The following is a 25215-nucleotide window of genomic DNA, read 5'->3' as shown; positions in this document are numbered from 1 at the left end:
TGAGGGTGCAACACACCCTGTGACGGCCATGAAGTGAGTGGTCGCATAAAAGGTAGCTCCTGCCTGAGGACTTGATTCTTGCCCGTTTGGCAGGTTCTGTGCAGGTGAAAAAGTGATATTGTAGAAGAGCTAGGATCCTCCTACGGTATAGGATGGCTAAAAGTTACCAAACGAGAAGTGTGTCGAGAAAAGGGCTCTCTTCGGACTCAGAAGACATTGGGGGGAGCAGGAGGGGAAACATGGTAAAGGGACGAGTGGCGTTGTTGCCCGCTCCGTGGACGACAAGTTGGTGGAGTTTCTAATTGGAGAGTTTAAAAGGCAAACGGACAATCTGGCAAATGTGACTGAGCCAATCCGGATGGGCGTGCAGGGTTTAATAAGGCCAAGTCAATTCTTTTGGGAGCAAGGTGAAATTTGGAATGGTGTACCCGGTACACCTTCGGATCATGCATGGGGCAGAAACCATGATTCCGGCACGCCGGAGGAGGCAAAAACATTTATCAAGGAGCATGTACTGAAGGACATTTGGGTGAATTAGATGGTTTCACCTGTATGGTGACGGTTCGGATGTGCTGATGGTAAAGGCCTATGAGCTTCTGGGTGCAGGGGGGATGGTGACGGCCATCTTAGGTAGGCCTGGAATCTGGGAGTTGAGGGGCCCTGTTGCATTACCTTACAAGTAGGGTATAGCTGGTTGGAGGAAGGAGGGGAGGGGGGGCTGACCAGACCAGACCAGACTGGTCCCATGGAACGTGACTGGATTGAATGGGCCGGTTAAAAGATCTCGGGTGTCCACCCGTTTGTGCTTGAAGGCAGATGTGGTTTTCTTACAGGAGAACCGCCCTGTGCATTAGGGATCAAACCAGGTCGAGGAAAGGGTGGGTGGGCCAAGTGTTCCAATCCATTCTACTTTAGACAAAGAGAACCGCGGTGCTTATTAATAAGAGGGTGGCTTCCTGGTAGGTAACACAGTGGTGGATCCAGGTGGGCAGATACGTGATGATGAATGGAAGGCTGGAGTGGAAGCTGGTGTTTGAGACCTTTACTGGAGATTGTACAGATTGGAGCCCCCATAGGGTGACTCTGACATTATACAATTCGTGGATGGTTTAATAATGATCTTCAATAATGGGTGGAGTGGGAGGAAGTGCAGGGGCTGACAACTCTGTTCGGGCTGGAAGAAATTGAGATGAGTTGGTTCCACGCAGTCTGGGAAGGGCCCAGGCCAGGACAGATTCCCAGTGGAATTTTATTTTAAAATTGTGACGCAGCTGAGGTCACTTTTACTGGGGATGTTCAACAATTCGTTATCCTGGGTGGTGCTGTTGACAACATTGGCACAGGCTTTAATCCTGAAAAAGTATCAGGATCCAGAGGAGTGTGGGTCATATTGGCCTATATCTGTTTTTAAAATTTGTTTACAAACATCTATCAGAACAGGTTACAGCGAACAACCATGCTGGGAAACATGCTTCCCTACAATCAACTATACAGTCTGTACAGATTTTTCCTCTTTTTCACCCCCCCCCCCCCCCCCGACGAACAGTCCCTCAAACACGGTCACAAACATCCCCCACCTTACCTCAAACCCCCCTGAAGAGCCCCTTAACTCCTACTTTATCTTCTCTAATCGCAGGAAGTCGTACAGGTCACCCAACCAAGCCGCTACCCCCGATGCCGACTGGCAATTTGCCGCTGTGCAATCAGAGAGGCGCTGGCCAAAGCTTCGGCTTTCCTCCTCTCCATCGGCTTCTCTCAGACCCCAAATATCGACACCAAAGGGTCTGGATCCACCTTTTCCTCCACTATCCTCGATAAGACTGCCAACACTCCTGCCCAGAATCTTCCCAAATTTTCGCAACCCCAAAACATGTGCGTGTGATTCGCTGGCCCCCGCCCACACCTCTCACACTCAGGCCTATATCTCTGTTGAATGCTGATTCATTTTGCCGAGGGTGCTGGCAATTCGCTTCGAGGAGTGTTTGACGAGGGTAGTAGTTGAGAGTCAAACTGGGTTTGTGAAGTGACGACAATTGTCGGCCAGTATAAGGAGACTTTTGAACGTGTTGATGTTGCCTCCGGGAGGGTTGGAGCTGCAGGTAGTAATCTCCATGGATGTGGAGATTAGTGTTTGACCTGGTAGAATGAGATAGCGTGGCAGTTTGGGTTTGGACCTAGGTAATCTCTTGGATCAGATTGTTGCATAAGGCCCTTCGTTGCGAGCATTTGTATCAACACGTTAAGCTCTGGGTAACTTCGACTGAATGGGGGAATAAGGCAGGCGTGTCCACTTTCCCTGTTACTTTTTGCATTGGCAATTGAACCGTTGGCTATTGCACTCAGGTTGTCCATTGGAAGGGTATAGAGAGGGGAGGTACCAAGTGTCCCTATATGTTGACGACTTACTGTTGTATGTAACAGACCCCCGCTCCAGTGCGAGAAGATTATGGAGATATTAAATTAGTTTGGTTCCTTTCGGGTTATAAACTCATTATGCGGAAGAGTGAGGTGTTCTTGGTGAATCATCAGGAAAAGATTGCGGGACAAGTTTGAGATATTTGGGAAAATAGGTGGCTCATGACTGGGCATTGTTGCATAAGCTAAATCTGGCCGGTCTGGTTGAAGGGGAATTTGAAAAGGTGGGATGCCCCCCTGCTTTGTTGGCGGGAAGAGTTCAAACTGTGAAAATAACGGTCCTTCCAAAAATCTTATTTATATTCCAAGTCTTCTGATCTTTTTACCTAAAGCTGCTTTTGTGAAGATTAACAGGCTGGTTTTGATCTTGTATGTACAGACAAGACATCTCTGGTTTGGAGAGCGTTTTTGCAGAGGGATAGACAGTCAGGGGGGTTGGAGTTGCCTGATTGTATGAATTACTACTCGTGGTGAATATCGAGAAGATTCAGAAATGGGTCATGGAGGAAGGGTCTGTTTGGGGCTGGATGGAGGAGAGTTCCTGTACAGTGCTGTGTTTGAACGCATTGGTTAAAACATTGATTAAACATGAAAAAATTGAATTATGATACAATACGCAATTACTCTCCTAAGGTCAACAAATACATAGATTTAAAGATTAACATGGATTACAAAGTACATTGTAAACTACAATGGTCTCATTAACACAGTCCCTTTTTTTATAAACATTTTATTGAGGTATTTATGGTTTTATAACAACAACAGAATAAACAATGTACATGAAAATATTAACATAGTGCAAAAGCCGTCTTCTCTTCCTCCCTTACAGGTCCCACCTTTGCTAACCCCCTACTCTAAACTAAACTAAACCCCGATTTTCCCCCCCCTCCCCCCCTCTCTGCTGACGGTTAATTTTCCCCAAAGAAGTCGACGAACGGCTGCCACCTCCGGACGAATCCTAACATTGACTCTCTCAAGGCGAACTTGATTTTCTCCAGGCAGAGAAAGCTAGCCATGTCAGTTAGCCAGGTCTCCGACTTTGGGGGCGTTGAATCCCTCCAAGCTAATAGTATCCTTCTCCGGGCTACCAGGGAAGCAAAGGCTAGAACGTCTGCCTCTTTCTCCTCCTGGATTTCTGGGTCTTCCGACACTCAGAAAATCGCCACCTCTGAACTCGGTGCCACCCTTGCTTTCAACACCTTGGACATGACATCTGCAAACCCCCACAAAGTCCCTTTTTAAAAAAAAAATATATTTTATTCAAGATTTTTTGGCCAAACATAACAGTACGTAGTGTTTCTTTTAAACAACAATAAAGCAATATAAATAACAGTGGCCAGTTTTAAACAAATAATTAAATAATATATGAACAGAAACAAAAAACAAACTAAATGGCAACTGCCTTGTCAAAAATAAATACTCTCCAAAGATACAATCCAACAGTCCAATATACATTACCTAAAACGAGTGCCTATACATATACAATAACATCCCTGAGAGTCTGTCCGATTCCTCCCTCCCCCCCCCCCCCCCCCCCTCCCCCCTGGGTTGCTGCTGTTGTCTTCTTCTTTTCCATTCCCTCTATCTTTCTGTGAGGTAGTCGACGAACGGTTGCCACCACCTGGTGAACCCTTGAGCCGAACCCCTTAGTACGAACTTAATCCGTTCTAACTTTATAAACCCTGCCATGTCGTTTATCCAGGTCTCCACACCCGGGGGTTTGGCTTCCTTCCACATTAACAATATCCTGCGCCGGGCTACTAGGGACGCAAAGGCCAAAACATCAGACCCTCTCGCCTCCTGCACTCCCGGCTCTTCTGCAACCCCAAATATAGCCAACCCCCAGCTTGGTTCGACCTGGACCCCCCACCACCTTCGAAAGCACCCTTGCCACCCCCACCCAAAACCCCTGTAGTGCCGGGCATGACCAGAACATGTGGGTGTGATTCGCTGGGCTTCTCGAGCATCTCCCACACCTATCCTCTATCCCCAAAAATTTACTGAGCCGTATTCCAGTCACATGCTCCCTGTGTAACACCTTAAATTGTATCAGGCTTAGCCTGGCACACGAGGACGATGAGTTTACCCTACGTAGGGCATCAGCCCATAGCCCCTCCTCAATCTCCTCCCCCAGCTCTTCGTCCCATTTTCCTTTCAGCTCATCTACCATGATCTCCCCCTTGTCCCTCATTTCCCTATATATGTCCGACACCTTACCATCCCCCACCCATGTCTCTGAGATCACTATCCTGCACCTCCTGCGTCGGGAGCTGTGGGAATTCCCTCACCTGTTGCCTCGCAAAAGCCCTCAGTTGCATATACCGAAATGCATTCCCTTGGGACAACCCATATTTTTCCGTCAGCGCTCCCAGACTCGCAAACGTCCCATCTACGAACAGATCTCTCAATTGTGCTACCCCTGCTCTTTGCCATGCTCCAAATCCCCCATCCATTCTCCCCGGAACAAACCTATGGTTATTTCTTATCGGGGACCGCACCGAGGCTCCCGTCTTTCCCCCATGCCGTCTCCACTGCCCCCAAATTTTCAATGTAGCCACCACCACCGGGCTTGTGGTGTATTTCTTCGGTGAGAACATTATTTGAAACGTCATTATTCGAAATCTGGCCCACTATGGTCGTATCGTAAGCAAACTAGTAGATGGAGTTGGAACCAAATTTAGCCACGCAGTTGTGTGTGTACAGAGAGTATAGTTGTGGGCTAAGTATGCAGCCTTGCGGGGCTCTGGTTTTGAGGACTGTGGTAGAGGAGGTGTTGTTGTTTATTCTTACTGATTGTGGTCTTATGGGTCAGAAAATCGAGGATCCAGTTGCAGAGTGAGGAGCTAAGTCCTAGGTTTTGGAGCTTTGAAATGAGCTTGGCTGGGATTATGGTGTAGTCAATAAATAAGAATCTGATGTAGGAGTCTTTGTTATTGAAATGCTCTAGGGATGAGTGTAAGGCAAGGAAGATGGCATCTGCTGTGGACTGTTGTGGCGGTATGCAAATTGCATAGTGGATCAAGATGTTCTGGGAGTATGGAGGTGATGCTCTTCATGGTCAACCTCTCGAAGCACTTCATTACGACTGAAGTCAGGGCCACTGGACAGTAGGCATTGAGGCATGTTGCCTGGTTCTTCTTTGGCACTGGTATGATGGCGATCTTCTTGAAGCAGGTGGGGACATCGGAGCAGAGTAGGGACAGGTTAAAGATGTCCGCGAACACATATGCCAGCTGGTCCGCGCAGGCTCTGCGTGCACGACCAGGGATCCCATCGGACCTGTAGCCTTCTGAGGGTTCACTTTCAGGAAGGCCGATCTGACTTTGGATGCTGTTAAGGAAGGTATGGGTGTGTTATGGGCTGTTGGGGCACTCGACAGCGGATCGTTGGTTTCCTGCTCGAACCGAGCATAGAATCCATTGAGTTTATCGGGGAGGGGTGCGCTGCTGCTGGAGATACTGCTCGGGCTTTGCTTTGTAGCATGTTATGTTGTTTAGGCCTTGCCACAGCCACTGAGAGTCTGTAAAGCTAGCCTGTGACTCAGACTTGGTCTGATTTTATCTCTTGGCATCTTGGATGGCTTTACAGAGGTCGTACCTGGATTTTTTTCTATAGGCCAGGGTCACCTGACTTGAACACCTCAGACCTGTCCTTCAGTAGGGAGTCAATCTCGCGATTGAGCCATGGTTTCCGGTTGGGGAATGTACGTACTGCTTTCTTTGGCACACAGTCGGCCACACGTTTGCTGATGAAGTCTGTGACAGTGGCGGCATACTCATTTAAGTTGATCGCTGAGTTCTTAAATATGTCTCTAAGCAGTCACGTAGGAGCTCTTCTGTTTCCTCGGACCAGCATTGCACGACCTTCTTAGCTGGATTCTCCCGCTTGAGTTTCTACTTTGTATGCCAGGAGAAGGTCTGATTTTCCAAAGTGCGGTCGGGGGATGGAACGGTAGGCGCCCTTGATTTTTGAGTAGCAGTGGTCAAGAGTGTTGTCGCCCCTGGTGGGACAGGCGATGTGCTGGTGGAATTTTGGCTGTACACTCTTGAGGTTGGCCTTGTTGAAGTCCCCGGCCATGATGAACAAGGCCTCCGGGTGTTCTGTTTCGTAGTTGTTTATAACTGTGTACAGTTCGTCCAGCGCCACCTTCCCTTCTGCCTGGGTGGATTCTGCAGTGATTTATACAATGAAAACAGATATGAACTGAACATGGAGGATGGCAGAACTGGGAGAACAAATATGATGCCAATTTCATACTAGGTTGGCATTCTGCAGCTTTGATTTTATGAACTTTTTTTGTCCATTTGGTGCCTTTAGCCTCATTGAGGCTTCAGATTTGATACAAAGCATTTAGATTCTGCAGCTTTTGTAATGCATTTGCAGAATTTACCTTGTATGCCTTTTTCAAATGGGAGATGCTTCATCTGTGAAGAAGTTTTTAAATTGTCACAGGTTTTGGATATTTTGGTATTTGTTACAAAGAGGTTTTCTCTCTTTCTACATTTTTATTGTATGTTTATAGTCTATTTTAATAATATAATAATCGCTTATTGTCACAAGTAGGTTTCAATGAAGTTGCTGTGAAAAGCCCTTAGTCGCCACATTCCGGTGCCTGTTCGGGGAGCCAATCAAAAATGTTGACAATTTTTCTTGACTCCTGCACTAAAATTGTATTCAAGTTGTCTCAAGACCAGTATTTCTTAATTGGAGAGTTACAAGTTTAAATAAATACCAAATTATACCTGCAGAGTTTGGTGCACCAATCGGTTGCAGCTTGCTCTGAGTCAGGAAGAAGCCAGTTGTAAAGAGACCAGCTAATAAATCATGCAGCACAAGGATGACCCTGATGGTAACTAGCAAGTTTACTATGATTAAGATAATATCACATTGTCAGTTAGCAGTGTGATATCAGCTAACGTGGTGCTATGCAGATGACTGCATTGGTGGGCATGACCAGCACTTTACTCTCCTTCCCATTAAATATCATGACATGGCGGTCGCAGCAATTCGGCATTTGCCAGCTTCAGAGATTATTGATGATTGTCATGCTCCCAACCTACCGAATCTATAGAATCATCCTAGATAACACTAATTCAGTATATCTGTGTTGACAATGCATACTTCTGATCCTTATGTTCCAAACTGTGCACAAATGAAGGATATATTTGCAAGAAATACTAAAAACTTAGATCATTTGTGGATTAAAATTTGAGAAAGGAGTCTTGCAAAGGGGCAATCATAGTGGATTGCCATTGACTCGCTACAATGTATAATACAGGTGGCCTGATTCCACACTCCTCTCTATTGTGGGCCCTCCAGACCTGTTTCCTTCTTTTCTCTGCTCCTTTCTCAGGGTCCTAGTTTGCTGCTCCATTTTTGTGCACAGTCGTTGTACCATGTGGAGCAAACAAGGTACATTAAAACCAGTTTTTCCACTCGTGAGTCTCAACAATTGATGGGACCTCTTATGTATGGATATTTTCCCCCCCAGACATTTGACTAGGAAATTGGGTGGGGTCACTTGGAGGTGGGTCACCTTGAATGCTAAAATGTAGAGTAACAGTCCCAAATGTAATCAGATTGTCCAGTAAAAATTGCTAAAGTTGTATTTTATTGTGAATTATAATGACAGACCAGATTTATCCCAAATCAGACATCGATATAATACCAGGTTCTTGAGGTAAACGTCTTCCCTGTTGGTTAGCACTGCTGCATTACAGCGCCAGGGACTCTGGTTCGATTCCAACCATGAACGACTGTTTGTGTGTGGAGTTGCACTTTCTCCCTGCGTCTTTGTAGGTTTCCTCGGGGTGCTCCAGTCTACTTCCACGGTCGAAAGATGTGCAGGTTAGGTGGATTGACCATGATAAATTGCCTCTTGATGCGCAGGTTAGGTTACAGGTATAGGGCAGAGTGGATCGGTGCAAACGTGATGCAGATATTTGAAGCAAGGAATCCAGACAGTGTTGTGTTAAACCAGTCAACCATTAACAAATTGTACACAGTAAGCTTCCTAAATTAGAGTTTGCCCTCCATGAACTGAAAGCACTGTTCCCATGTTGCAGTTCTTTGACATTCAGTATCATTGCAGAATTCTGGCCTGCTCCTTACCAACCCCCACTTGTTTATTTGAATGAACCTGTTCACTCTTATCAATTTCAATAAACCCATTCACCCTGACATTGCACTCATAACTATTTTGTAACATAACTGAATACTGCAAATTATTAAAAACCTTCAAAATATTTAAAATCTTCAATAAAAACATTGGATCGTCTTTTTGTCTTTATTCAAAATACTAGAGTAGGAGCAGCGGACCAAACGTGAGTGTGGAAACTGCCAGTTAGAAATTTGATGGTGCCATATCTTTTTTTCTTGTGTCCTCCAGCTGTAAATTTCTCCATGGTGATTATCAGGTCTGTCAGTGTTTGAGTAACATGTTTTTTTCTGCGTTGGGATTCATGCAGCTGTCAAACATTCTGTAGTGGAAAGCAGTGCTGTTTTTGGAAGCTACTGCAAAGGACTATTTTAAATATGAATGGTGATTTCACCAAGAAATATAATTAAAACATCTGACTCTGATGTCAATATTCTACTTCTCGAGCTGTCAGAGGATCTTCAATTTACGGCTTTAATAGTTATTTCCTTATTTAGCATTTATTTTTTTAAATTCCTTTTCTTGCCGTCTGATGGGCGAAGGGCGATGCAGAAAAAATGATGTTGTTGTCATTTCATCCTGCACCCTATGAAGCCTGTCTGTATTGTCTTTTCAGTTAATTCTCATATATTGCTCTCTCTCTCTTACAACTTGTGGTACCAAGATAAGTGAGGAAAAAGCCTGAAAGCAACTCATGGGTCTGAAGGGCACATTGTTAACAGTTCATGAATGAAATTAGATCTAAGCAAATTAACATTATATAGATACTAGGTATTTTAAAGTAGCCCTTTTGGTTATTGCATTACAATTTATTTATGCATGTGGTATACACAATTTTTATTTATAAATAGAAATAGAATCATCTGTTGAGCAGTTTTTCAGTTTACAAATTCTATTGCCTTTTGTATTCTAGCTGCAATTTTCAAATGAGCACCACCATTAATCCATAGAATCCTTACAGTGCAGAAGGAGGCCATTTGGCCCACTAAGTGCACCAACCCTCCACAAGAGCTCTCCAACTAGGCCACTCCCCTGCCCTATCCCTGCAACCCCACCTAACCTGCACATCTTTGGACTGTGGGTGGAAACTAGAGCACCCAGAGGAGACTCATGCAGTCACTTGAAGAAGGTACAGACTTCACACACACAGTCCCCTAAGGCTGGAATCGAACCCAGTGCTAACCACTGTATCACCGTGAATGGCTGAAAAATAATGACAATGTGGCTGTGATTTTCATTGTGTCTGGCTCGTGGGTGACATTTCCTGATATTGTAAGTTGGTAAAATAAAGTGCTGTATGGGTATATCCTTTCCTGTGGTTGGAAAAATTCATAGTGTAGCCCTATACTGAAGAACCAATTGTTAAGATTTGTTTCAAAATTTGCATGCATTACAGTAAAAATTCCCTTTTTTTGATAACTCCTCCTTTTTAAAATAATACTACTTTTTAGAAATCCTGCACATTATGCTTTCCCCTATTGTTGCTTTAGCCAGGGAATTATATTTTTGACATGCTGTTACTTCGAAAACAGAAGAGCAGAAACTGAACAAAGCTGCTTTTGTATTTAAGATGATAACACAACTTTAAAACCAGAGTCAAATTACAGCTTTTGGGAGTCAAATTTATTTCTATAAATCAAGTCTGCATGCCTGTACATCTACTTACAGCCTATTGGCGTATTCTGCTGTTGTTTGGTACCAGCTAGTAAGTGGCAGTTGCCCAGAATCTAGCACTCTGGCTTAAAGTAAATTGAAAAAGATAAATTCTACTTTCAGGAAGTAGAATATCTAAGGCAAAGTAAATGGAAAAACTGTACTTTAGTAATTAAGTTACAGCATGAAAAAAATACCAACATCCAGGCCATTTAAACAAAATTTACAATGAAGTGTAGTAACTTCCATTGGGTCAGTTAGTAGTTTATCTTACTAAATTGTGTTTTTGTCTTTGTTTCTCAATGTAGTTTTTGTTTAAATAATAGGATTGTGTAAGTATATACATTTTACTTTGCGCATGTGCTACAGGAAGGATTTGGAAGTAGGCTTAATATCCTCAAATCGTGTTTCATGCAGTGGTGGACCACATGTGGGCCCATCTGGGTTCTGAGTTTGGCCCACAAGATATTTTGTTAATTGTTGCCCATGTGCAGGATTGCCACATTCTGCTAATTTCCATCTGTATAGTTTCATTCCTACCAGTATGCCTGAAATGGTACGCATTTAAAGCAAAGGCAAGGGAAGTGAGGTGTTGATTGCACACAACATTGATTGTGAGAGACATGTGCTCCCTCTGCGTTCAAAGTATTTTGCTTTTACCATTTGATGTTGATGACTGTTCTATTAATATATGAATGATTAAACATTTTCTATAAGTCATTATGAAATATTCAGCGGTCTTCTGGTGGTGGCATGTAGAAGGTAGACCCACATTAGGTGGGTCCTGTCAGGATACTGCATTTTTAGCCCTTTTGCCCAGTTTCTGAGTGTACGTTTGCTTAAAATACCCCCTGATCACTGGTACAAGGTGCCCACATAAGAGAAAAGCCCAGAAGGACCAGGGCAAAGACAGTTGAAGAAAGAAATTTATTGATGGAAACGGAGGCTTTTCGGAGCTCTTCAGAGAATCTTAGAATTTACAGTGCAGAAGGAGGCCATTCAGCTCATCGAGTCTGCACCGGCCCTTGGAAAGAACACCCAGATTGCCCATTAGTGTCCAAAAGGTTAGGTGGGGTTACGGGGATTACTTAAGCCCATGCCCCACCCCATCCCCGTAACCCCACCTAACCTTTTGGACACTAATGGGCAATTTAGCAGAGCCAATCCACCTAACCTGCACATCTTTGGACTGGGGGGGGGCGAAACCGGAGCATCCGCAGGAAACCCACGCAGACATAGGGAGAAAGTGCAAACTCCTTACAGACAGTCACCCGAGACAGGAATTGAACCCGGAACCCTGGAGCTGTGAGGCAGCAGTGCTAACCACTGTGTCACCGTGCTGCCCTTCATTGGAGAATATGGTGGAGGCTGATGCTGCTGTGACACCTTACACTTCACTTACGGCCAAGATACTTACCGGCATCTTGGTGGCTGAATTTGAGAAGTGGCCTGGGCTCCTATTCGGTTGGCATTGGAGAAAACCAACAAGTTGGTCCACAAGTTGGTAAAAGTACATGGCGCTACAGTTCAAGGTGGTGCATAGGGCCCATATGACGGGGGCATGGATGAGTAGGTTCTTTGCAGAGTTAATAGATAGGTGTGAAAGATGTGGAGGGGGGGTGGCAAATCATGTCCGTAATTGGTGGGGTTCTGGGGTTTGATATTTAAAACATTATCAAAAATTATGGGGGTGAAGATGTCGCCGGGCCCTCTGGTGCCGAAACTTGGAGTATCGGAACGTCGGAGTTGTTGGAGGGGAGGTGGATGTAGGATGTAGTGGCTTTCACCATGCTGATTGTCCAGTGGCAAATTTTAAGGAGTGGAAGTCGGTGGAGCTGCCGAGGTTATCCGCATGGTTGGGGGATGTTGCAGAATTCCTTAAACTGGAGAACATTAAGTTAGCCCTTCAGTGCTCATCGGGGAGGGTTCTGGGCGGGATGGAGACTGTTTGTGTCCCTGTTTGAGGATCTGTCCATTGCCAGCAGGTAAGGGGAGGGAGGGGGTTAATAGTGTTAAGGGGAGAAAATGGCAAATTATGGTGATTATGTTTTGGATTGATAGTTTTATCTGTGCCCTAGTTTGAATAAAAAGATATATTATTTAAAAAACACATGGCGTTGGGACAAAGGGAGTGGAGGCAGCCCTCATGAGGCATAGCGACCAGATTGCCTCTCTGAAAGCTGAGATGTTGCATAGGGTGGGGTAAATGAAACACTGAAGGCCAAAGTGGACGATCTGGAGGCAGAATATCAGAATTGTGGGGTTGCCAGAGGGCTTGGAAGACCCAACTCCCACAGAATTATTTTCTAAGATGTTTGGGAATATGGTGGGGCGGGTGGATTCGCGACCCCTCCTTACCTGGATCGAGCGCACCGGACAACCTGCCAGAAGCCCTGTTCCAATGAACTGCCACGAGCTGTTATTGTAACGTTCCATAGCTTTCAGGAGGAGTTAAGGAACATTGAGACTATAAAGGGGAAGCTACGCCATCAGGATGTACCTAGACATTGGTGCGGGGCTGGCAAGGAAGCGGGTGGTGTTTAACAAAGCTAAGGCCACCTTGAGTCGAGTTTTTGGGGTGGTGGTACCTGACGCTCAGAATGACTTTAGAGTCGAAAGACTATTTTTTTTCCAATGCATCGGAGGATGTAAAAAAAAAACATGGGCTGGGTGCGAGTTGATTGAGATTTATGTGAGGCATTTGAAGGGTGAGGATGGGCATGTGGTTATGGGGAGTTATTAGGGTTCCATGTATATGTTTGTAATTCTTTGTTCGTGGGTGGTATGATGGTTTTCGAAGGTTGGATTTGGATGGGGGACTCTATGTTACAGGGGTTTTTTGGTCTTTATATATATATATATATATATGGCTCCCTGTTGGAGAACCTTGTAATACTTTGAGTTTTTCCAGTCTTTTTCTTCACTCTGGGCTCGGACCACACTGCTAGCTGAAGTGTTAGCTAGCTAACGGGAGCAGAGCGGTGGGTGTAGCTGCAGCTCATTGTTTAGTTTAGATTTGGATAATGAGCTTAGCGTTTGGTTTGGGGTTAGGGTTAGTAGAGTAGGGTTTAGAGGTTTTTGTTTGCATCATTGTTATGTGGTGTACCTTTTGAGTGTGGTTTTGGTTGGGGATGGGGAGGGAGTGGAGGTAGGGATAGTATGATAACTGACCACAGGTCTTTCTTTGTTTTGTCTTGTTGGTGTGGCAGTCTTGGGTGGCCCTGGTGCTTGTACACTCTTAAGCAGTAGTTGGATGGCTCCTCTTGGTGGAAATGTCTGACTCCGCTGCAGTGGGGGGGGAACCCCAATTCGGATGGTCATCTGGAAGATAAAGGAGGTGAACGGCCCAGTCAGGTGTAGGATATTTGTCCACCTGAAAAGTTTGAGTGCTGATATGGTGTTTCTGCAGGAGACTAATTTGCAGATAAGTGACCATACTAGGTTGCGGAAGGAGTGGGTGAGTCCGGTATTTCACTTCAATGGTAGGGCCCAGGAGGTGACAATTTTGATAAATAAAAGAGTTCAATTTTTGCCTGCAAAGATCTTGCCGGATCCTAATTGTAGGCATGTGATTGTTAGTGGATCCTTGGCGGGCACCTCGGTGATCCTGGTCAACGTTTATGTGCAAAATTGTGGTGATACGTGTTTGATTAACAGGATGCTGGCCTCCATCCCTGATTTGGACTCACATCAGCTAATTTTGAGGAGGGATAATTTAAACTGCACTCTAGATCTGAGGATGGATCGATCTAGGCCCAAATCGCTGGTTCCATCAGGTGTGGCAAAGGCGTTGTTGGCCTTTTATGAAATATTTGGCATGTATTAAATGTACTTAATCTTGCTAATGGGGTCATGGTTAGTAAACAAGACCGGTTTTAATCTTGCAGCCCACTAAGATGAAAAAGAGCCCCTCATGCGGCCCACTCACTAGCCTGTGTTGCCCATTACTGATTTAAAACCAGTGCATTCATGCAATTTGGGAGATGCCGGAGACAATTCGTAGTTTATATTTCGATAATTAATGGGTAAAGTGCAGAGAGAGGCAAAGGCTTTTCAAGTGTTTTCATGAGAAATTTCTATATCAGTATGTTTCTAGTCCAACAAGAAAAGCGACATTGCTGGTTCTGGGGAATGAGGTGGGACGGGTGTCAGTGGGGGACTTATAGTGGACAGTAATTATAATAGTATATGGCTTAGGTTGGTTGTGAAAAAGGACATGAACCAATCAGTAAAATTAATTAATTAAAGGGCCAATTTTAATGGGGCAAGAACTGATGTGGCCCAGATAAATTAGAATCAAATATAAGCAGACAAAATTGTAATGGAACAATAGACTGTCATTAAAGGTTCAGGAACAACCGAGGCATGTTCCCATGCAGAGGAAAGGCCCCAGGCAAACATATCCAGAACTCTCTGGACGATAAAGCAGAAAAATAATTTGAATCGCGGTCGGGTGGATAAAATAATTGAGAACCAGTCTCAAGATAGAAGATTTTGGCATATTTTCTTAACATGCCTCACCTTTCTTAACTATAACTTCAATGATATGGTTCATACCAGCCAATAAATTGTGTCTCTCTACAATTAATTGAAGTTGTTAAAGTATGTCACATCACAATGATTCTAGTATGTTGACCGCCCTGTCTTTGAAGATGACTAAGATATTCTTAGCTCTTCTCGATGAGCCTAAAGCCGTCTCAAGGGCTTAGGAACACCCTGAATGGAGTCTGGCATCCTTTTATAATTGTTTTCCAGAGAAACTGCAGCATATGTATTTTGTTGTCTCCTCTTGTAGATGCTGACACTTGTGTTGTGCAAAATTCACCAGCTTAATGTGTAGAACATCTTCCAAGTTCTATGGCCACATGCACAATCTTTGCTGGATTTGGGAGCCAGCTAAGGGCATCATCAGGTTGCCAGGATTATACTGAACCTTGCAGTTGTAGCTGTATGTCTATCTGTACTTGTAGACGCTGCTACCTAGAGTAATACACCAGCAGCATCTCTAGCAGCTTGTGGTCATTTTCTCCCACAAATCTGTTGTTGAATATGTAGGTGGTTATGTATATGGGCAGCATGGTAGCACAGAGGGTAGCACTGTTGCTTCACCGCTCCAGGGTCCCAGGTTCGATTCCCGGCTTGGGTCACTGTCTGTGTGGAGTCTGCACGTTCTCCGGGTGTCTAGTTTCCTCCCACAAGTCCCGAAAGACATGCCGTTAGGTAATTTGGACATTCTGAATTTCCCTCTGTGTACCTGAACAGGCGCCGAAATGTGGCGACTAGGGGCTTTTCACAGTAACTTCATTGCAGTGTTAATGTAAGCCTACTTGTGACAAGATTATCTTATTATAGATGTGAAAATGCATAATTCCAAACACCGAGGCTAATGCTTCCCATTCAAAGTAAGAGTAACTGGACTGCATTGCATATAAGGATTTTGAAGCGAATGCAATAGTTTTGCCTTTCTGTAATATTGATGCAAGCACCCCAACCTTCCTGTCACTTGCTACTTGAATTCATCGTCTTGCTCTTAGGCCCTCATCTCCAACCTTGGTCTGCTGCAATGTTCCAGTGAAGCCCAATGCAAATTGGAGGAACAGCACCTCATCTTCTGATTAGACACTTTACAGCTGCCTGGATTTAACATTGAGTTCAACAACTTCAGACCTCTGTCCTCCATTTTGATCATTTAAAAAAAGATTTTCCCAACTCCCCCTCCCCCAAAGGATCACTCTGTAGTTTGTCCTTGGGTTTCAGAAAGCGCTCACTCTTGTCCTGCGACAAACACATTTTGCTATCTGACCTTTATGCCTCTATCAGAACCTTCCTTAGTTTTTAACAATATTTTTGACACACTCTTTATCTTGCGTCCATGACATCTTTGTCAAATCTGTCCTGAGGTCCCACCTATCCCTGACCTTTTTTTCTCCATCTACTCCACCCTTCTCCAACAGTATAAAATCTATCACATTTCTACTTCCCTTCCGCTCTGAAGAAGAATCATATGGACTTGAAAATTAAATTTGTGGACGTGATTCAGCCCCGAATTTTAATATAATATATATTAAATAATCTTTATTAGTGTCACAAGGAGGTTTATATTAACACTGCAATGAAGTTACTGTGAAAATCCCCTAGTCACTACACTCCGGTCCCTGTTTGGGTACACTGAGGGACAATTCCGAATGTCCAAATCACCTAACAAGCAAGTCTTTCAGGACTTTTGGGAGGAAACCAGAGCACCCGGAGGAAGCCCACGCAGACAAGTTGAGAACGTGCAGACTCCACACAGACAGTGACCCAAGCTGGGAATTGAATCCTGACGCTGTGAAGCAACAGTGCTAACCACTGCTGCTGTACTGCCAACGAGGCCTTTGAATCACCTTGTCTGTTTATTTGACTTGGTGTTGGTGTCACATTTTTTGATAATGCTCTTGTGATGTTATACTCTTATTAAATACACTTGTCTAAATGCAAATTGTTGTAATTCCCGAAATGCCCATTCTAACTGTCAACTTAAGAAAGGCTTCCATTTGTATAGAACGTTTAATAATTTCAAGGCATTGCTACAGGAATTCCTCGGAGCGAAAACCTAGGCCCAACCATCTTCAGTTTCATTCATCAATGATCTTCCTTCCATCATAAGGTCAGGAGTGAGGATGTTCACTGATAATTAGTGTTCAGCTCCATTCGCAACTCAAAATGAAGCAATCTGAGCCTGGACAGCATTCTGGCGTGGGCTGATAAGTAGTAAATGACATTTATTCCATGCATCTGTCAAACAATGACAAGAAAGAACTTAGCCATCTCCCCGTGACATTCAGCAACATTACCATCACTGAATTCCTCACCATCGTAGGGAGTGCCATTGACCTGAAAATAAAGTGGACTTCCACATAAATGTAGTGATCACAAGATCAAGTCAGATGTTGGGAATTCTCAGGGAGTATCTTCCTGCATTCCCAAAACCTTTCTCCAAGGCACAATTCAGGAATGATGGAATATTCCCATTTACCTGAATGAGTACAGCTCCAACAACACTCAAGACACCACCCGGATCACGTATCATCTTGATTAGCGCACCAATCCATCACCTTAAATTCACTCCCTCTAATATAGGCTCACTGTGGTGTCAATTTGTGGTATCTATAAGGCGGCACATTCGACAGTGCAGAACGTGCTCCGTATTGCACTGGAGAGTCAGCCTGATTTTTGTCCGCCCAGGTCTCTGTTGTGGGACTTGTCCGAGCTAGAAGGCTGTGGGTTCAAGAGGGCTACCAACTGAACCACTGTTGACATTAAAGGCAATGGAGTGGCAGGATTTGCTGGACTAGGGTGATTCATTGCCACCTCCAGCAAGTCCAGAAGATACCCCTAAATTTACAGGCACCACTTCTGCTATAATGGCAGTCAGCATCAACTCATCTGTTGACTCTTCTGAATCAGCTGAGTAGGCTAGCTTGGTGACATGGAGGTTGAATTGTATTGAAAGATATACTTTGTCCCTGTCTTCCCTTGGTGCTATCCTCCTGCATGTTCATCCAGCTGAATGGTGCAGTCCACAGATCATGGTAGCCTTGTGTTATGATCTCAATAGAGACCAGTAATTCCTTTTTAGAAATCAGAAAACCCAGGGAGTTACTAAAAGTACGAATCCACAAGGTTGACCATATAAAGCAAAATAATTTTACTATACAAAAATCAAGGAACATGAATACTAATAACTTGCACCCTACCTTAAATAGTTATGTTGATGATATTAAAGGTACAGTGAACACAGTTGTTTTGACTCTAAACTGAGCTTTTGATAGAAATTGTCTATTCTAGTCTGATATGAGGTTTAAATGAGAACTCATTAAGAATAATTGACTATAATCATATTAACCATGAGAGTAAGGGAAGCCGAATAGCTGGGAACATTTTGCAAGTTGCTTGAGACTTGCTTAAGATTGTAAGAACAGTGACATCAACTAGCTAAAAGGCCCCATTGTTATACAGTAAAGAACTGGTAGTTCCGCCTCTATAGTAACAGCCAGTCTAGGACTGATAATTTCTTAACAAAAACTGTGTTTTTCTAATTAAATTGGCAAGCAATGGTATGGGAAAGTGGAACCACGATATTCAAATACATATATTTCTTAAAATTGATAGACAGTTTGGCCAAATTGAGTGAATTATAAATTAGTTAAAGCCAATCAGAGGTGAAAGAAGGGGAGACCTTAAGATAATCTCCTTAAGAATAACTTACCCGAGATGGAAAAACTCATTCCGCATTCAATCTATCTTTTTCTAAAACCTCTTTCCTTGCTGCTTTTGCTAAATCACCACCTTCCCTTTGTTTAAATCGCTTAATCATTTTATATTGTGTATTATGATTTGAAGAACTCTCTCTCTCTGTTCAGCTCAGCGAATCTTAGAAATCCAACTGGCTATTAGTTGAGTCTTTCAAATATCAAGGTTTTTAAAGTCCTTTTAGCCAACACGTGGAATTTCCTGCTCTAATTTCAATTGAATTCTGCATCCAGCTTGTTCCAAATCTAAAAATCACACCCAGGAACCTACCTATAATTAACTTTTGGTTGAGCTTTTTTTAATGTTGTTTAACTCCCAGGTAGCTTGACCATAGAACAAAGAACATACAGTGCAGAAGGAGGCCATTCGGCCCATCGAGTCTGCACCGACCCGCTTAAGCCCTCACTTCCACCCTATCCCCGTAACCCAATAACCCCTCCTAACCTTTTTGGTCACTAAGGGCAATTTATCATGACCAATCCACCTAACCTGCACGTCTTTGAACTGTGGGAGGAAACCGGAGCACCCGGAGGAAACCCACGCAGACACGGGGAGAACATTCAGACTCCGCACAGACAGTGACCCAAGCTGGAATGAACCTGGGACCCTGGCGCTGTGAAGCCACAGTGCTATCCACTTGTGCTACCGTGTTGCCCAGATGATCAGTTACTGGAGCAAGCTGCATTTTACAAAGAAATTATTTTCGGGAACCTAATTCTTAAATGAGACCACCATCTCAACATAAAATATGACGTGCTCTCTCTCTCTCTCTCTCTCTCTCTCTCTCTCTCTCTCTCTCTCTCTCTCTCTCTCTCTTCCCCCCACCCAAGCACATGGGCCATCACACTTTGCATCTTTCCTGTCCTTCAGCAGGGAGAATACAATAAGCGTCAACTCGGAGACTGGAGTGCAAGATCTTGATGCTTCTGAGAGCATGCAGCTGCTCTTAAAATTGCTACTGAAGGTGCCATACAGTCCATAGTAGACTAGTTTTAAGTGATCAAAACCCATTGCACAGATATGGATCGTGTTTATGCCCATTTTACTGTGAATTCTTTTTTAACATATTATCAAAGGTCTCAATAAATTGATGGTGTTTAGAAAGCAACCAACTTTTATAGGTAGTCCCAAAATTTAATATTTGAGGTTGGTACAGTTGATAGATTCCAGTACTTTTTTTTTTTGATAAGAAACTCTATCCCAATCCACCCTGCAGCACTTGTGAATTATAAATTCTATTACGTCATTTAAATAAAATCTTACAACACACTGGTCTGATCTTTTCTGTATATTCAAATTTCTGTGTTCAAGAAAATGAAGAGTAAGCATAGCATTATTTTCTATTGCCTGAAACCTCTCCCCAAAGCAATAATTCTTTCTAGTGTATAATTCCATAGGTGATGGCAAAAGCCTATCTTTTGTCAGCAGTAGTTTCTAGGCAGTGGGATTTCTTGCCAATGCTTCTCCTTCGCCACTTTATGTTAGACAAAATACACTGGTCTCACTGCTGCAACAACAAAGACCAATTGAGATCAAAAATCAATTTTTCTTTAAAAAGGATGCTACTACGTTATCAATTAATTATTTTCCACATGTAGCCACTGTAATAAAGTGGCAATAAAGTTCAATACAGTAACCTTTTTCACTGAAAATATAATTTTTATTTGGATAACCTATCTCTCAAAATCTATGTTCGTGCCGGTTTATCATCCTGTTTTGAGCTTGTTCTTCTTTCCAAACACTATGTGACATGGAATCCTCGGTATTGGGAGAAATCTGGATAATGCATCATTTTATTGTTGACCGACATTTCCTACATTATGTAATGTCTCATTTTGATGGGAAACAAATTTTCAGTAAAAATTAACATAGGTGAACTGGCTTCTTTTTATAGGCTAATGACTGTTGTGCTACCAGACAGTGTCCACTGGAATGGTAGACACACAGATCCACTCTAATCCATTATCGCCGCTGGAAAATGACTCTGGGACTCCCTTGGCTGGAGAATTCGTACAGGAAATGGAGAATGTACAAGACGCTTCACAATCTGTGGGGGACAACAGTTCAGAGACTTTTAGCATTGATGAGAACCTGACTTCAGGAAATGGTCCTGGATCAAATGAAACTGTACCAGGTAGGGGAATTTACTTTGAATAGGCAATCATTTTTCCAAATGTGTCAGTGAGTGGGCAACTCGTTCATTTCAACAGGATTGCAGTGAATGATTATTTATTGCATTAGGCTTAACTGTCATGCTATGACAAATCAAACATTCTACTCCCAGAGAGAAAAAGCCATTTATTGGCAGCCATCTACTCCAATTAGTCGATTTGCTCCTAGTCAAATTAGATGCAAGTGTCACTTGAGTTGTTTTTCAGACTTCTATTAATCTATCGAGGGTCATGGTAACTCACTGAAGAGTTGTATTCATAGGTCATAGCTCCATAAACCGACTGGGAGCATAATTTATACACTGCTGCTACCAATGTAAAGATTTTACACTAACTAGAATTATGGACTAGAACAGCACAGAAGGTGGTCATTCAGCCCAAGGAGTTGGAGGACTGCTTATCACAACCTGAGTCCTTGATGCATTTTGTTTGATGATGCTGTTACCTATTATGTTAAAATTGTTTTTTGCATTTCAATGATTCAGGCATTTAGTCTAGACTTTAATGAAATTGACAGGGACAATTATGGTGGCGTAGTGGTTAGCACTGCTGCCTCACATCGCCAAGGACCCAGCTCCGATCCTGGCCCTACGTCACTGTCCATGTGGAGTTTGCAATTCTCCCCATGTCTGCTTGGGTCTCACAGATGTTCCCTGTTCATCTAAAATGCCACATTTTCCTTTGAATTTGTTTTCAACATTGAGCATAAAAACGGAATATATCGTGTTTTCTAAAAAGCCACCGCTCTAGTGACTTCTGTACCCGTTGCTCCAGTTATTTAAAAAATAAGTCTACACACTGAATGAAGAAGCACGCAAATGTTGCTGAGATGCCCCGGGTTTATTGTAGTAATTAAATATATAGTTTAAAATGAGTGCTGACTCTTTACATCCTTTGCTTTCAAGCAGCAAACTTTCCTATTTTTCTTTGCTTCCGCCAATCTACCTTTAGAGTTGGAAAAAGCAATACAGTAATTATTTTGTTAAAATCCTCTTTATAGACCATTTTATAGAGAATTTTGCCACTAATGTTTGTCCTGGCTTCCCCAATACAAATTGTTTTGTTTTCGTGCTCACGTGGAAATTGAGTCTGTTAACTTAGTAGCATCACAATGGCGACCTGAGGGTTACATTTATTTATTTTGGTCCAAAATGAAATAGTCAAAGCCTCTCCTCGTGTCTGCGTGGGTCTCAACCCCACAACCCAAATATGTGCAGGGTAAGTGGAATTGGCCATGCTAAATTGCCTCTTTTGGAAAAAATAAATTAAATTCAAAAGAGGGATTTTAAACTGGTGAGGGGCGAGAGTTCAGTGGAGAAGAAAGGGTTCATTTTAAACTGCACACAGAGGTCAGAGTTAATTGCAAACAGGGCAGAAAGGTGAGAGTTCATTGTGAACTGCACAGAGGGAGGCAGGCGAGAACTCATTTTGAACAGCACAGAGAGAGTGGCAGGCGAGAGCTCATTTTGAACAGCAGAGTGGCAGGCGAGAGTTAATTTTGAACAGCTAAGGGGAAGGGGGCTTTGACTGTGGACTGATTGCATTCGGAGAAAAGCGTGACATCAGATGGAAACCTTAAATGGTTGAATATTTGTTTGTTTATCTAAACAATTACTAATAGATTGCATGAGGTTTGAAAGGATTTTTTTTTTATTGATTCGTTCATGGGACATGGGCATCACTGGCTGTGCCAGCATTTATTGCCCATCCCTAATTGCCTTTGAGGGGGCAGTTAAGAGTCAACCACATTACTGTGGGTCTGGAGTCACATGTAGGCCAGACCAGGTAAGGATAGCAGATTTCCTTCTCTAAAGGACATTAGTGAACCAGATGGGTTTTTACGACAAGTGGCAAAGGATTCATGGTCATTATTAGACTTTTAATTCCAGATTTATATTGAATTCAAATTTCACCATCTGCAGTGGCGGAATAATGGTGCACTAAGGCAGACTTTCACCTGTTTCCTTAGCTAATAATTCCTGTAACTGGTTGCTAGCCTGAGGGGCTTGAGGGCACCACTCCACATCACACGTGGCTGACCCGAGTCTCTATTGGAAATAGGATTTATTAATTCTAAATGAACTAAGAAAAAAGTAATACATTAATTAACACAATAAATTTGGCAGGACAGATTATGTTTTGCATGTGCAGAATGTGGGAGCTCCTGGGCACCAGTGTGATCCAAGGCATACATGTCTGTAGTAAGTGTCTGCAGCTTCAGGAGCTTTGGCTCCGAGTCATTAAGCTGGAGACTGAGATGCAGAACTGAAGCATTAGGGAGGGGTAAAATTATCTGGACAATTTATTCCGGAAGGCATTCACACCCCTTAGGCTTGGAAGAAATTTAGAGTTGGCCAATGGTCAGGGATAGAGGGTGCATGTTAAGCAGGTATGGGGAATTAGTATACAGTAATGGAGGAGCCTTAACCTCTGACATTAGCCAACAGGTACAAAGTGCTTGGTACCTGTTGTGGATGACGAGGTGGACTGCAAGGTGGATGAGCAAACCGACCATTGCACGATAGTGAAGGATGCCATTTCAATGGGGGGAGGAAAGAGGAATGTGGTAGTGATAGGAGACAATATTGTCAGGAGATATATATTGTTTTCTGCAGTTGTGATAGGGAGCTCCATAGGCAGTGTTGGCTGCCTCATACCAGGATTAATCACATCTCTTCATGGCTGTAGAAGAACTTGGAGTGGAGCTGAGGGAGGGGGATAACCCTGGTAACTGAGAGAGGGAGGGGGGGGTAAACCCTGGTAACTGAGGGAGGGGGGTAACCCTGGTAACTGAGGGAGGGGGGGTAACCCTGGTAACTGAGGGAGGGGGGGTAACCCTGGTAACTGAGGGAGGGGGGGTAACCCTGGTAACTGAGGGAGGGGGGTAACCCTGGTAACTGAGGGAGGGATTGGGGTAACCCTGGTAACTGAGGGAGGGATTGGGGTAACCCTGGTAACTGAGGGAGGGGGGTAACCCTGGTAACTGAGGGATTGGGGTAACCCTGGTAACAGAGAGGGAGGGCGGTAACCCTGGTAACAGGGGTAACCCTGGTAACTGAGGGAGGGGGGTAACCCTGGTAACCGAGGGTACCGTAAAATCGTGGAATGTTAATCCGGTGTTTGCCGAATCGGGAAGGGCGCTGATCCGGGAGTGCGGCCTGCGCTTGGAATCAGGCGTCACGCGATGATGTATCCACGGGGGGGGGGGGCGGGTGGAGGTTTCTGAGGAAGGGTTGGAGGTTTCTGAGGGGGGGGGTTGGAGGTTTCTGAGGGGGGGGTGGAGGTTTCTGAGGGGGGGTGGAGGTTTCTGAGGGGGGGTGGAGGTTTCTGAGGGGGGGGGTGGAGGTTTCTGAGGGGGGGGTGGAGGTTTCTGAGGGGGGGTTGGAGGTTTCTGAGGGGGGGGGTGGAGGTTTCTGAGGGGGGGGTGGAGGTTTCTGAGGGGGGGGTTGGAGGTTTCTGAGGGGGGGGTTGGAGGTTTCTGAGGGGGGGGTTGGAGGTTTCTGAGGGGGGGGTTGGAGGTTTCTGAGGGGGGGGTTGGAGGTTTCTGAGGGGGGGGGTGGAGGTTTCTGAGGGGGGGGGTGGAGGTTTCTGAGGGGGGGGGTGGAGGTTTCTGAGGGGGGGGGTGGAGGTTTCTGAGGGGGGGGTGGAGGTTTCTGAGGGGGGGGGTGGAGGTTTCTGAGGGGGGGGGGTGGAAGTTTCTGAGGGGGGGGGTGGAGGTTTCTGAGGGGGGGGTGGAGGTTTCTGAGCGGTGGGTGGAGGTTTCTGAGGGGGGGGCGGTTGGCGGTAAAACAGAAAAAAAAAGAACTTGGAGGGGGAGGGGAACATCCCGTTGTCAGGGTCCACATGGGAACCAACTACATAGGTAGAACCAAGAATGATCTGCTAAGAAAATTTGAGGAGTTAGGGTCCAAATTAAAATGCAGAACACCAAAGGTAATCATCTCTGGATTGTTTCCTGAGCCACATGCCAATTGGCATTAGGTAAAAAATATTAGAAAATTAAATGCGCGACTCAAAGAGTGGCACAGGAAGAAGGGATTTAAATTTATGGGGTACAGGCATCAGTACTCTGGAAAGAGTGAGCTATTTCATTGGGATGAATTCCACTTGAACTGGGCTGAGAGTTATGTCTTGCCCATTTGTATAACTAGGATTGTGTACAGAGCTTTAAACTAACAGAGGGGTTGGGGCGGAAACGGTTTGGTAACGGTAGATATAGGAATCCATAGAGAAAGGTCAAGACATTGGAATAGTATAGTGATGTGGATAAAGTTTAACAGAAATTGTGCAAGAGCGAGTAATATCTTTTCAGTGGATAGAAGTAAAAAAAAAAAAAATGAAAATAAAAGTTCTGAATGCTCGAAGCATCTGCAATCGGGTAGATGAACTAATTGCACAAGTAGAAGTAAATGATTTTGATCTATTTGCTGTTACAGAGATATGGTTACAAGGTGATCAGGGTGTCATGGTAAGAGATCCTCTGGAAAATGGTGACCAGAGTACCATTCAATTCCACGCTAAGTTTGA

At 44.1% G+C, this 25215-nt stretch overlaps 1 protein-coding gene across 2 annotated transcripts in view; it reads left to right on the top strand.

Moving 5' to 3' along the window:
- Positions 1-25215, top strand: part of pparab (peroxisome proliferator-activated receptor alpha b) — a 111443-nt gene that overhangs the window by 11867 nt on the left and 74361 nt on the right. For both annotated transcript variants that reach the window (XM_072484561.1, XM_072484562.1), the window contains exon 2: positions 20412-20651. In XM_072484561.1, coding sequence (XP_072340662.1) covers positions 20450-20651 — 202 coding nt within the window. In that variant the 5' untranslated portion in view covers positions 20412-20449. The remainder of the gene's footprint in view (positions 1-20411; positions 20652-25215) is intronic.

The sequence above is a fragment of the Scyliorhinus torazame genome, chromosome 19, assembly GCF_047496885.1.
Source record: "Scyliorhinus torazame isolate Kashiwa2021f chromosome 19, sScyTor2.1, whole genome shotgun sequence".
Taxonomy (NCBI): Eukaryota; Metazoa; Chordata; class Chondrichthyes; order Carcharhiniformes; family Scyliorhinidae; genus Scyliorhinus; species Scyliorhinus torazame.
The sequence above is the reverse complement of the archived record's forward strand: the minus strand, read 5'-3'. Positions and strand labels throughout refer to the sequence as shown.